Source organism: Manis pentadactyla, chromosome Y, assembly GCF_030020395.1.
Source record: "Manis pentadactyla isolate mManPen7 chromosome Y, mManPen7.hap1, whole genome shotgun sequence".
Classification (NCBI taxonomy): domain Eukaryota; kingdom Metazoa; phylum Chordata; class Mammalia; order Pholidota; family Manidae; genus Manis; species Manis pentadactyla.
Window position 1 is genome coordinate 31,304,935 of NC_080039.1, and position 13,614 is coordinate 31,318,548.

The 13,614-nt window shown below is 48.5% G+C and overlaps 1 protein-coding gene across 1 annotated transcript; it reads left to right on the top strand.

Moving 5' to 3' along the window:
• The first annotated feature begins 6,198 nt into the window (after window positions 1–6,198).
• On the top strand, window positions 6,199–10,562 carry LOC130682107 (uncharacterized). The gene is given in 1 exon segment (XM_057496246.1): window positions 6,199–10,562. A coding segment is annotated over 1 exon segment (3,144 nt). The 5' UTR covers window positions 6,199–7,264; the 3' UTR covers window positions 10,409–10,562.
• The last annotated feature ends 3,052 nt before the right edge of the window (window positions 10,563–13,614 follow it).

Sequence of the window (13,614 nt, forward strand, 5' to 3'; positions counted from 1 at the left end):
TTCCACACCAGCTCTGCAGTCTGGAGTAGGGCAGGGCTCCGTGCTTTCTTCCGCAAGCCCAGGACAGAGCTTCCTGTTGGCGCCCACACAAGGCAGATAGGAGGCTGCCCTGCCAGATGGGAAGCAGAGCCTTTAACAAAGGGCTTCAAACCCAGCACTTCCAAAGGACCCGGCCTGGCCCCAGGGACGGCTGCCGTGACAGAGCCTGGAACAGACCCACATTGTCAAAACCTTAACTCCTCTTCAGTATTACACACTTGCTTGTACCAACAGTAGGAGAACATCCTAGAGATCCTCCCCTAAACACTGATTTGGCATTCCTTCAGAAAACACCAATCTCCCTATCTATTCTGGACAGTTGTGATCACATACATTTGCTCTTGGAAAGCAGAGGTTGCTTCTGGATGTTCATGTGTGGAATGTGCATTAAAAGGAAAAGGAGCATCTGCACATCTGTCCAAAAGCTGAGGGTCTGGGTGGTCAATCAACATGAAAGTGTCACTGCATTTCAGTCTCTGTTTTCTGCCCAAGCAACACACACCCAACCTCTGCTTCCCGTGTGCAAACCTTCAGAGTCTGTATAATTTGGGTGCCCAGCATTCTGAGATGAGACTCTCAGGGGGGGCAGCAGTTAGAATTGCTTTGGGGAGGAAATTATTATAAATGAAGATTTCCTGACCAGATGGGCTCAGATGACTGCTACAGATGGGCTTCAGGGCACACTTGCACAGGGATGGATGTAAGACTACATTTTTTGACTGTCAAGAAAGTAAGAAAGAACCTGAAATTAGTATGCAAAATAAGCCTGAGATTACAGAAACATTTTTTTGTGAAACAGTGCAATTACAATATGTAAAAAAGTAGACATTTGGGAGGGGCAAATGTTTGCAAGTAATGTAGATGTGAGAAATACAGAGACAACACGCAGCGTCACAGTGAGCTGAGGATGGATGCGAAATACCTGTGCAGCCACCATCAAGCCCTTTAAGCATATGAAGTGCATTTTTGCAGCCAGCCTCCCTCTGTCTCTCCCTCCCTCCGTTTAGCACCTGGATCCCATTTTGCACGTTCAGTCTGGGCTGCCCAGGAATTGCCCTGTTGTCTTGGCTTTTCCTCCACAGTTCACAATTTGCCTGCTTCCCTCGACCTGATCAGTTATGCTAGGTGCTGTAATAGCTCAGGGGGATTCTCTCCCACGCAACCTACTTTTCACAGTGAGTCAGTCCCCTGGCATCCAGATGCCACAACAGCAAAGGACTGAGATCATGGTGAGAATCTCAGGTATGCCCTAGGGCCCAGTGGAGCAGGTGGCCGGGGGCTAATGGTTGGGCTGTTCCGATGTACACTTAGCAGCAGCCCAAGGGAGGAGAGCGTAATTCACCATACGTCACCTCCTGTCCTTGGGCAGGTGCTATGCTCTGTATTTTACATTTATTGCCACATTTAATATTTAGAATGAGCCTTTCAGGTGAGTTTTACTGATACTTCAACTGATGTGGACAGTATGTAAATTAATGGCCATGGCTATGTTCTAATATAAGTTTTGTGGGTAAATTCGAAACATTTCCAGAATATCTCACCTGGCTTTAGTATATCTGCATATCAACAGGCATTCAGAGGTGTAAACAAGTAGGCTTTAGTGCATTTGCATCTTTCCTCAGGGGCGGAGAAGTTCATCTCCATATCAGTGGGTAATTACCTGGGTGACAGAGGGCTTCTCTGTACCTGAGAAGTGAGGGGGAGGGCCGGTGTGGTTGCTGCTTGAGCAGAGAAGAAAGACTGCCTGGGACTGCAGTTTGTGAGCAAGAAACGGGTTTTAAACTTTATTTCTCCCTTTGACTGATTTTGGTTTTTAGGGGTATTTTGCGCCGGGATTTCCTTTCCCCATACTTACAATTGGCATGCTTGGTAGGATTCCTGTGAACTTGAAACTGTAAGACCTAGCAGCCTTATTTCGGTCAGCGTTTCCCCCCGGCGAGAAAACAAGGGGCCATGGCAGATCGATGCAACAAGCAAGAGGTTTATTATTCCAGCTAGCTGGGGTCCAAGTGTCTGCCCAACACAGCGGTTTCAACAAGGACCCCGAGCACTCAAAGCCAAGGGTTTATATAGCATTTTCAAAGCACTTAACTCATAGTAATTTTCCACAGCTACACATTATTTTTGCAAGTCATACATCCTGGGGTTAAGCAAGAACAAGATAAGACCACTCCTCAATTGTTAGGGCGGTTCTGCACCATAAGCTTGGTATGTATGATTAGCTGACCAAGGTTAGCTGACCAAGGGTCACAGCTGCCCACAACCCGGTGTTCATGATTAACTTGTTTTTCAAGCCTTACCCAGTTCCAGTTTTTCTTTCTAAGTCACATACCCAGAAAATGGCTTCTAGGCCCTTAAGATGGCTACTCTTATGCTAACCTATTTCTATTCTTACATTCCCCTCTTCTTCTTGTAGCTATTTCAATCATAAAACTAGAGGTCATCTGTTTGGTCCACACTCTGATAGTTCTGCCTTAACACCATGATTTGCACGGTGCTAATGTGTTCTTTGATAAAGGTAACTAGGCGGTTTAGGATGCAGGGGCCAAAGGTTAGAATTAATATTAAGATTATTAGTGGCCCTACTAGAGTAGAGATGAGGGTACTGAACCATGGCGAGGAATTGAACCAGGACTCAAACCACCCTTGGTTTTGTTCTCTTTCTCTTTTTCTTTTAGCCAACCCTTCTCTAACTTTGGCCATGGAGTCTTTTACTACTCCTGAATGATCTACATAGAAGCAACATTATTCTTTAAGGGCAGCGCACAGTCTGCCTTGTTGGAGGAATAACATGTCTAAACCGCTTCTATTTTGTAGGACTACTTCTGACAAAGAAGTTAAAGAGTCTTGCAGGGTGGATATGGATTTTTCTATCTCTTCCAAGTCTGCATCTATGGCTTCTCTGAGACTGTGTTAATGCTGGTTTTGGAGAACTAGTGAGGATGCCCCTGTGGCTGCCCCCGCCGCCCCTAGGCTGAGGCCTAGTAAGAGGGAGAGAGTCAGACTCATGGGTTCTCGTTTGACTCGAGGCGGAGACTGGCCTAGTTGGGACAGGACTTTGTCATAAGGATGGTAAATGAGGCGGGGTATTAATTGTACTAGAATACAAAAGTCAGAAGTTTCGTCTAACTTCTGGGAATGAACACATGGAGTGACTCCGGTTTGGCAGGCCCACCACCCATTAGATGGGGAAATATAATAACTTGGGGTGGTGCTTATTATTTCTGTCTTGTTGCAGAGGGAGGTGTAAGTTTTAGGAACTTTCCCAATGCAGGTTCCTTGCCCACTTACAGAGGATAAAGTGAGTCTTGGTCCTTTCTGCTGCCATCTACACTGGGAGGGGTCAGAAGAGTGGTTCAGAGCATTAACAAATGCTATACCTTCGTAGTAAGGGGGAGCAACATCATAGCATAGCCAGCAGGAGCGAGTCAGCTCGGAACAGGAATTGTTGACAACTTGGAAAGCGCCTCTGATCAGACTAAGAAGCCGGGATGGCTGGCTTGCTATAGCGGGGGCTGGTGTCCAAGCTGGGCTCAACAGGCTCTGGGGAAGGGACTTAGGGGGCTGTGTCGCCTTGAGGGGCTGTCTAGGGGTTTTGGGTGCTTCGGGTTTCAATAATTTATTTGGACCTAAGGCTATCTCGACTATTGGCTCAACTTTTAATTTGACTCAGATAAGGGTTCCAAAAGGAGGGCTCTGGTAGAGATATAGGCCCCAGATTAACCCTGACTGCCATCGGGTGTCTTTTTTCCCTTGCTCTGTGAACTGGAGCCTGAGCAGATTACAGTCTGGATTGTACCTGGTTCGGGTGCATGGTTTAACAAACAAGAGAGTGACGAGCTGGGGAGTTACTTGCCACTTCCACTCCCCGTCACTGGTGGTAACACAACTCCAGCGTGCACAGTATCGGGACTCGGCCCCTCCGCACTGCTGCTTCTCTGGCCCTGTTTGAAACCCTGGGCATGCATAAAACCCATTTCGAGTCACAGAGACTTGGCGCTGCTTTTCTCGCCAGTCTCCCCCTCCCATTCCAACAGGACAGAGCTGGGGGGCGCAGGGAAGAGGGGGACCTGAATGCTGACTCCTGCCCTTACCACCCCTCTTTTCTAAGTCTGCTACTCTGTCTAGGTTAAAGTACAGGTTAGGGAACCACGTGCCTAAGGAGGTGGTGTGGGAAGTGCGGTTGCATATTTCATGAGTTTCCCAGTTCTCTATTTCCCAGGTGAGCCTGTAAGAATGAGAATAAGTTAGCATAAGAGTAGCCATCTTAAGGGCCTAGAAGCAGTTTTCTGAAGTTGTGACTTAAAAGAGAAAAAAAACTGGAACTGGGTAAGGCCTTAGAAAACAAGTTAATCATGAACACCGGGATGGGGGCAGCTGTGGCCTTCGGTCAGCTAACCTTGGTCAGTTAATCCTACATACCAAGCTTATCGTGCAGAACCTCCCTAACAATTGAAGAGTGGTCTTATCTTGCTCTCGCTTAACCCAAGGATGTATGTCTTGCAAAGATAATGTGCAGCTATGGAAAATTACTAAGAGTTAAGTGTTTTGAAAATGCCATATAAACCCTTGGTTTTGAGTGCTCAGGGTCCTTGTTGAGACCCGTTGCGTCGGGCTAACTTGGACCCCAGCTAGCTGGTTCCTGAATAAATTCCTCTTGCTTGTTGCATCAAGAGACGCCTTTCGTGAGTGATTTGGGGCGGCGTCCTCCTCTGGGAGAATCCAACATTTGGGGGCTCATCCGGGATCTGCAGTCACCCCGCTTCACTCCCGAAGTCGCTCTTGGAGGAAGAGGTAAGATTAGTGGCGCCTTGGGTTGTCTGTGTTCTGTTTTCTGTTTTTCAGTGAGACCGGTCAGAATTCTGAAAGGGTACCCGTTGTCTGGCAGCCGTCCCGGTCCCGTGAGGGGTCGCGACTGCGGTCGGTAGACGTACTTGGAGCACCGCAGGCTGCAACCCTGGGGGAGGCCTCGGGGAGGTTGGGGGGCCAGGGACGCCTGGTAGCCTCCCGTCTGTTTTTCCGGCAAAGTGAACCTGATGAGATAGGATTGATTTTTGGGCGCCGAGAGTATCAACCCTCTGATTCCTTTCGGTTTCTGTTTGAGACTCTGAGGAGAACTAAGCGCGGCCGCTGTGTGTCTAATTTGTGTGTGTCTTTGTTTTTTGTGTCTTTTACGTGTCCAATTATTGTTATACTGACAATGGGACAGGCAGTGACGACCCCCCTTAGCCTGACATTAGATCATTGGACGGAAGTCAGAGCGAGGGCACATAACTTGTCAGTAGAAGTGAAAAAGGGACCTTGGCAGACTTTCTGTACCTCCGAATGGCCCACCTTCAATGTTGGGTGGCCCTCGGAGGGGACTTTTGATCTCCCCACTTTATTAGCAGTAAAAGCTGTTGTCTTCCAGGATTCGTCTCAAGGACACCCGGATCAGCAACCCTACATTGTAGTCTGGCAAGAGTTGGTGGAGAACCCCCAACCCTGGGTACAAAAGAAAATGGGCCCTCGAGTTTTAACTGCCCAGACTCAACCTCAGAAAAAGGAAAAAGAAACTACCAAAGTTTACCCCGATACTCAAGATTTGCTTATGGTTGATGATCCCCCTCCCCCTCCTTACCCTCCTGCCCCTACAGCACTCCCGGCGCCCCCAGCCCCAGCACCCTCAGTCCCTGATGCTGAGGCAGTGGGGCCGGCTCCAGGACCTGCCCAGGGAACTCGGCGCTGCCGAGGGGCCACCTTGGACCAACCGGGTATTTTTCCTCTCCGGTCTTATGAAGTTCCCATCCTTGGGGAAGAAGGGGACCCGCCTTTCCAACCTCTGCAATATTGGTCCTTCTCCTCTGCTGATTTGTATAATTGGAAAGCTAACCACCCGCCCTTTTCAGAGGAACCGCAGAAACTAACTGGTCTGGTAGAGTCCCTAATGTTTTCCCACCAGCCCACCTGGGATGACTGTCAGCAGCTTTTGCAGGTGCTCTTCACCACGGAAGAGAGAGAGAGGATTCTCCTGGAGGCACGAAGGAATGTGCCTGGAACCGACGGGCGACCTTCGCAACTCCCTCATGACATAGAGAGGTGGTTCCCGTTGACTAGACCCAACTGGGACTTTAATTCTCCAGAAGGTAGGGAGCGACTAACCATCTATCACCAGGCTCTGGTGGCAGGTCTCCGCGGGGCTGCAAGGCGCCCCACCAATTTGGCCAAGGTAAGAGAGGTCAGCCAGGGAGCCACTGAAGCACCCGCAGTGTTCTTAGAGCGCCTGATAGAAGCCTTCAGGCGGTATACTCCCTTTGATCCCACTTCTGAGGGGCATAGTGCTTCAGTGGCCCTTGCTTTTATCGGACAGTCGGCACCCAACATTAGAAAAAAACTTCAGAGATTGGAAGGCTTACAGGATTTGTCGCTGAGGGATTTGGTGAAAGAAGCAGAGAAAGTTTATCATAAGAGAGAGACTGAGGAAGAGAAGGAGTTAAGGAAGGAAAAGGAAAGGGAAAGTAAAGAAGAAAAGAGGGATAGGAAGCATGAGAGAAATTTAACAAAGATCTTGGCCGCAGTAGTAGAAAGTAAGGGACGCCCGCCCTCTAGTGGTAGAACTAGTAAGGCAGGGTCCCTGGGTAACTGACCTCCTTTGGTTAAAGATCAGTGTGCGTACTGCAAGGAGAAGGGGCATTGGGTGAAAGAATGCCCTAAGAAACCACCGCGGGGACCTCCGAAGAAGGTGTTGTCTCTGCTAGAAGATGAGGATTAGGGAAGACGGGGCTCGGAGCCCCTCCCCGAGCCTAGGGTAACTCTGAAGGTGGAGGGGCAACCCGTTGAGTTTCTGGTAGATACCGGTGCTCAACATTCAGTACTGACCCAAGCTAGAGGCCCCCTTTCTAGCAAAAAGTCTTGGGTGTTCGGGGCCACTGGTCAGAGACAATATGCATGGACTACCCAAAGAACAGTGGACTTAGGAGTGGGACAAGTAAACCACTCATTCCTTGTTATACCGGAATGCCCTACACCCTTGTTAGGAAGAGACATCTTGACCAAAGTCGGGGCCCAAATATCCTTTCAGGCTGAAGATACCCGAGTGACTGATAGAGAGAAGAAACCTTTGGGCCTAAGTATTCTGTCCATAAGATTAGAAGACGAGTACCGCCTTTTTAAGGAACCAGAACCCTCCCGAGTTAATCAAAGGTGGCTCAACCAGTTTTCAGGGGCCTGGGCGGAGACGGCAGGTATGGGGCTTGCTGTAAATCAGCCCCCAGTGGTCATAGAATTGAAAGCCTCAGCCTCACCAGTAACTGTGAGACAATATCCAATGAGTAAAGAAGCCAGAGATGGAATTAGGCCCCATATCCAGAGGCTCATAGAACAGGGGATATTAGTAAAATGTAAATCCCCATGGAACACTCCCTTGCTGCCTGTAAAGAAAGCGGGAACAGGAGATTATCGACCAGTGCAAGATTTAAGAGAAGTTAATAAGAGAACACAGGACATTCATCCCAGTGTGCCGAATCCTTATAACCTGCTAAGCTCTCTGGCCCCAGAAAACACTTGGTATACAGTCTTAGATTTAAAAGACGCCTTCTTTTGTTTGTGCCTGCACCAGAGTAGCCAACCGCTGTTTGCTTTTGAGTGGAAGGACCCCTCCACAGGAACTACTGGACAATTGACCTGGACTCGCTTGCCACAAGGATTCAAGAATTCACCTACCCTTTTCGACGAGGCTCTACACCAGGACTTGGCCTTTTACCAAGCCTCCAACCCACAGGTAACCTTGTTACAATATGTTGATGACTTGCTGATAGCCGCCCCTACACAAGAAGTCTGCCAAGAGGCCACTGAAGCCCTTTTGACTGAACTTGCTAAGCTGGGGTATAGAGCATCTGCCAAAAAGGCACAGATCTGCCAACAACAAGTGACTTATTTAAGGTATTCCCTGAGAGAAGGGAAAAGGTGGCTTACTGAAGCCCGGAAGCAGACTGTGACGCAGATCCCGGTCCCTACTACTCCGCGCCAAGTCCGCGAATTTCTGGGAACAGCAGGGTTCTGTAGATTATGGATACCCAGATATGCCACCTTAGCTGTCCCCCTGTACCCCCTAACCAAAGGGGCAGCCCCGTTTGTTTGGGGACCTGAACAGCAACAGGCCTTTGATGAGATCAAGAAGGCCCTCCTGTCGGCACCCGCTCTGGCCTTGCCAGACGTGACTAAGCCGTTCGTCCTTTTTGTGGATGAACGGAGTGGAGTGGCTCGGGGAGTGTTGACCCAGCAATGGGGACCTTGGAAGAGACCTGTCGCCTATTTGTCAAAAAAATTAGACCCAGTAAGTAGCGGATGGCCTGCCTGTTTGAGAGTAGTGGCGGCCGTGGCCCTCCTAGTTAAAGATTCTGACAAACTGACACTGGGACAGAAACTTACTGTGGTTGCTCCGCATGCATTGGAGAGTGTAATTCGGCAGCCACCCGAGAGATGGATGTCGAATGCCAGAATGACTCACTACCAAACCTTACTCCTGAATCGTGATCGTGTGGAGTTTGCCCCCCCTGCCATTCTAAACCCGGCCACTCTGCTCCCCGATTCGGGGAAGGAAGTGCTTCATACCTGCCAGGAAATCCTGGCTGAGGAGACAGGCACCCGCCAGGACTTGCAAGATCAGCCCTTAGGAGGACCGGGACTCCTGACTTGGTATACGGACGGGAGCAGTTACATCATGGATGCTAAGAGAATGGCTGGAGCTGCAGTAGTAGATGATGACCAGATTATATGGGCCAGTGGACTCCCAACGGGCACCTCTGCACAGCGAGCAGAACTCATCGCTCTGACTCAGGCCCTAAGGATGGCAGAAGGTAAGAGACTTAGCGTCTACACTGACAGCAGATACGCCTTTGCCACCGCTCATATACACGGGGCTATTTATAGACAGAGAGGGCTGCTGACTTCTGCCGGGAAAGATGTTAAAAACAAACAAGAGATTTTAGATTTGCTAGAAGCCATCCATAGGCCTAAGGAAGTAGCAATAATACATTGCCCTGGACATCAGAAAGATGACTCTCCAATAGCTCGAGGAAACCGGAGGGCAGACCAAGCCACAAAGCAAGCGGCTCAGGGAATGAACATTTTGCCCCTCCAAGTGTGTCCGGAAGCCACCCACATTAAGAGCTTCCAGTATACACCTGAAGATCTCGTTTGTATAAACAAATTAGGGTTCAAAAATTTCTCTCCCCAAGAGATATACAAGTCTGAAGAAGGGAAAGTTGTCCTGCCCCAGAGAGAGGCAGAGGAATAGTTAAGGCAATTACATCAATTGACACATCTGGGAGCAAAAAATCTAAAAACCTTGGTTCGAGACTCCCCTTATCATGTTATTGGATTAGGAAAATTGGCTGACGAGGTTGTAAAAAATTGTGTACCCTGTCAATTAGTAAACGTGAGCAAAAATCAAGCAATATCTGGAAAAAGACTTCGAGGAGATCGCCCAGGAGCTTATTGGGAAGTTGACTTCACTGAAATTAAGCCTGCTAAGTATGGATATAAGTACCTTCTAGTTTTCCTAGACACATTTTCAGGATGGACAGAGGCGTTCCCCACAAAAACTGAGACAGCCCAGACGGTGTCTAAAAAGATCCTTGAAGAGATATTTCCCAGATTTGGGATCCCAAAGGTAATCGGCTCCGACAACGGCCCTGCCTTTGTTGCCCAGGTAAGTCAGGGATTGGCCAAGATCCTGGGGAAAGATTGGAAATTGCATTGTGCATACAGGCCCCAGAGCTCAGGACAGGTAGAAAGGATGAACAGAACTCTAAAAGAGACCTTGACTAAATTGTCCATAGAGACTGGCTTATGTGATTGGTTGGTCCTCCTTCCCTTTGCCCTGTTTAGAGTCAGGAACACTCCCGGCTGCTTTGGACTAACGCCTTTTGAAATAATGTTTGGGGCCCCGGCCCCACTTCAGTCAGCACATCTTCATACATTCCCTGAGTGTGCAACTAATAAATTTTTGCTTGAAAGTTTACGAGCCTTGGAGGCTGTGCAGAAAGAGGTGTGGGCCTCCATCAAGGAAGCCTATTGGCCAGAGGACCTCTCAGTGCCTCAGCAGTTCCAGGTGGGAGACCCCGTCTACGTGAGAAGGCACCGGACAGGAAACCTCGAGCCACGGTGGAAGGGACCTTTCATCGTCCTCCTGACTACTCCCACAGCTGTGAAAGTGGACGGCGTCTCTTCCTGGATACACGCTTCACATCTAAAGAAGGCACCCCCGTCGGACTCGGACTGGCGAGTAACTCGGACTGATAATCCTCTTAAGCTTCGCTTGTGTAAAAGGAACTATGTTGTTAGTAATTCTAATGCTCCTGCTGTTTCCAACCCCCCAGAGCCTTAATCCTCATGTCCCTTATCTGCTTACCTGGAAAGTAGGAAATGGGCAGACCCAAGAAGAGTATAATCACACCACCCATATTGCCCCTTTGGGCACTTGGTTCCCGGACTTATATTTTAATTTAGATAAAGTAGCTGACATAGACGGGATGGAAAGAGGAGACTGGCGCAAAAAGCAACGCCGAGTCTCTGTAAGTAGGAATGGATTTTATGCATGCCCAGGGTTTCGAACGGGAGCAGAAAGACAGAAGTGTGGAGGAATTGAGTCCCTCTACTGTGCACAATGGAGCTGTGTCACTTCCAGTGACGGAGAAAAAAAATGGGATGTGAGCCCGCAGCTTATCCACCTTTCCTTTGTTAGACCATGCACTCGAGTGAAGTACAGCCCCAATTGTAACTTACTTAGACTCAAATTTACAGAACAGGGAAAGAAAGACCCCCTATGGGGAACAGGAGGGTTGACTTGGGGACTGTATCTCCACCAGACACCCCCGAGTGGAATCCTTCTACGAGTGCGACTCAGCGTCCAGGCCCTCCCAGCCGCTCCGATAGGACCTAATACTGTCCTACGAGATCAGCTGCATCTTCCAACCCCTACTCCAAAGCAGTATCCCATCATTATGACTACTCACCCCCAGCCCTCCGTATCCCCTCCTACCAGGTGGTTCCTTTTATTGGTACCGGACAGCGCCTCCTCAACCTTGTCGAGGGGGCGTTCTTAGTTCTGAATGTCTCCAACCCTAAAGTTACCGAATCCTGTTGGTTATGTTTTTCTTCTTGACCTCCTTATTATGAAGGGTTGGGACTGTCAGGTAGTTTCAATAATACAACTAGCCATGATGTTTGTAGTTGGGAAAGCCACAAGAAGTTAACCCTAACTGAAGTAACTGGGAAAGGTAAATGTTTAGGAACAGTTCCCTCAACCCATAAGAGTTTGTGTAATGAAACCATACCCATAGTTTCCTCAGGTGAAAACAGATATCTAGTCCCTCCCCGTCAGGGATGGTGGGCTTGTAACACTGGACTAACCCCGTGTGTTTCCACCTCTGCTTTTGATTCCTCCCATGATTTCTGTATTATGGTCCAACTAGTGCCTAGACTAATGTATCATGATGATCTCTCATTTGTAACCGAGTTCGACCCTAGACATAGGTATAAAAGAGAATTAGTCTCATTGACTCTAGCCATGTTATTAGGAATAGGAGTTGCAGCAGGAGTGGAAACAGGGACAGCTGCCATCATCCAAGGGAACCAACACTATGAAGGACTGAGGGCAGCTATTGATGACGATTTAAGAACCATAGAACAATCCATTACCAAACTTGAAGAATCTCTGACTTCCCTTTCTGAAGTCGTCTTGCAGAATAGACGGGGGCTGGATCTGCTGTTCCTAAAAGAAGGAGGACTGTGTGCAGCTTTAAGAGAAGAATGCTGCTTTTATGCAGACCACTCCGGAATAGTAAGAGATTCAATGTCAAAGCTTAGGGAAAGGCTAGACCAGAGAAAGAGAGAGCGAGAGGCTGGCCAGGGTCTATTTGAGTCCTGGTTCACTAAGTCCCCATGGCTCACAACTCTGATATCCACTTTAGCCGGACCCTTGCTCATTCTTGTTCTGCTTCTTACTTTTGGTCCCTGTGTTTTGAACTGGCTAATATCTTTTGTTAGAGAGAGAGTAAGTGCTGTTCAAGTACTAATGCTAAGACAACAGTATCACTCGCTCACACCTCGAGAAGAAACAAACATTCCATGATTGGAATGCCCCAAAAAGAGAAGTGGGGAATGTAAGAATGAGAATAAGTTAGCATAAGAGTAGCCATCTTAAGGGCCTAGAAGCAGTTTTCTGAAGTTGTGACTTAAAAGAGAAAAAAACTGGAACTGAGTAAGGCCTTGGAAAACAAGTTAATCATGAACACCGGGATGGGGGCAGCTGTGGCCTTCGGTCAGCTAACCTTAGTCAGTTAATCCTACATACCAAGCTTATCGTGCAGAACCTCCCTAACAATTGAAGAGTGGTCTTATCTTGCTCTCGCTTAACCCAAGGATGTATGTCTTGCAAAGATAATGTGCAGCTATGGAAAATTACTAAGAGTTAAGTGTTTTGAAAATGCCATATAAACCCTTGGTTTTGAGTGCTCGGGGTCCTTGTTGAGACCCGTTGCGTCGGGCTAACTTGGACCCCAGCTAGCTGGTTCCTGAATAAATTCCTCTTGCTTGTTGCATCAAGAGACGCCTTTCGTGAGTGATTTGGGGCGGCGTCCTCCTCTGGGAGAATCCAACAAGCCGATAGGGGACATGGGGGTTAGGGTCGCTGAGTGCAATAGGGGAAAGGCACAAAATATATAAGATGAGCGGCGCAGTCTTAGCTTTTGTAAATTGTCTTTGTCCAGCTGATGTGGTCATCTTGGAATAGAGTTTTTGGGAGCGGTGCGTGGGTCAGCTGAACAGCGCTGGTGTCTCTGGATGTGCACCTGGTCACTTTAGGGGTCTTCTGGTGATTTTAAGCTGGAGAGGATTCTCAGTAGACTGGGCTCTCCACGCGAGATGGTCGTCAGCTGTCTTGGCTGAGATAACGGGTTTCACATGAGATGCGTGGGTCCAGGCGGCAATCCCGTCGACTTTGACTGCTGCTGGGGTGGTCAGTAACACTAAGTAGGGTCCTTTCCACCATGGCTCAAGGGTCTGTGCTCGGTGTCGCCTTACAAACACAAAGTCTCCAATTTGGAATGGGTGGGCTGCTTCTGAAGTGCCAGGCTCATAGATTGCTTTTAGTTGGGTCCACACTTCTTTTTGGACTGCCTGGAGAGCTTTCAACCTATTATATAAATCGCGGTTGTCAGTCTGGGTGACAGGGAAGGGGTCATGCAGGCAAGTAAGCGGGGCAGGGAAGCCATACAAGATTTCAAAGGGGGTTAGATTGAGATGGGTGGGGGTATTCCAAGCCCGGAACAAGGCCAGGGGAAGGAGCACCACCCAGTCTGAGCCAGTCTCTATGGTCAATTTAGTTAAGTTCTCTTTTAGGGTTCGATTCATCCTTTCTACTTGCCCTGAACTCTGGTGTCTGTACATGCAATGTAATTTCCAATTGGTCCCCAAATACTTAGTGACTCCCTGACTTACCCGGGCAATGAAAGCAGGTCTGTTGTCAGATCCTATTACCTTAGCTATCCCGAATTGAGGAAATATTTCTTCTAGTATTTTCTTTGTTACTAC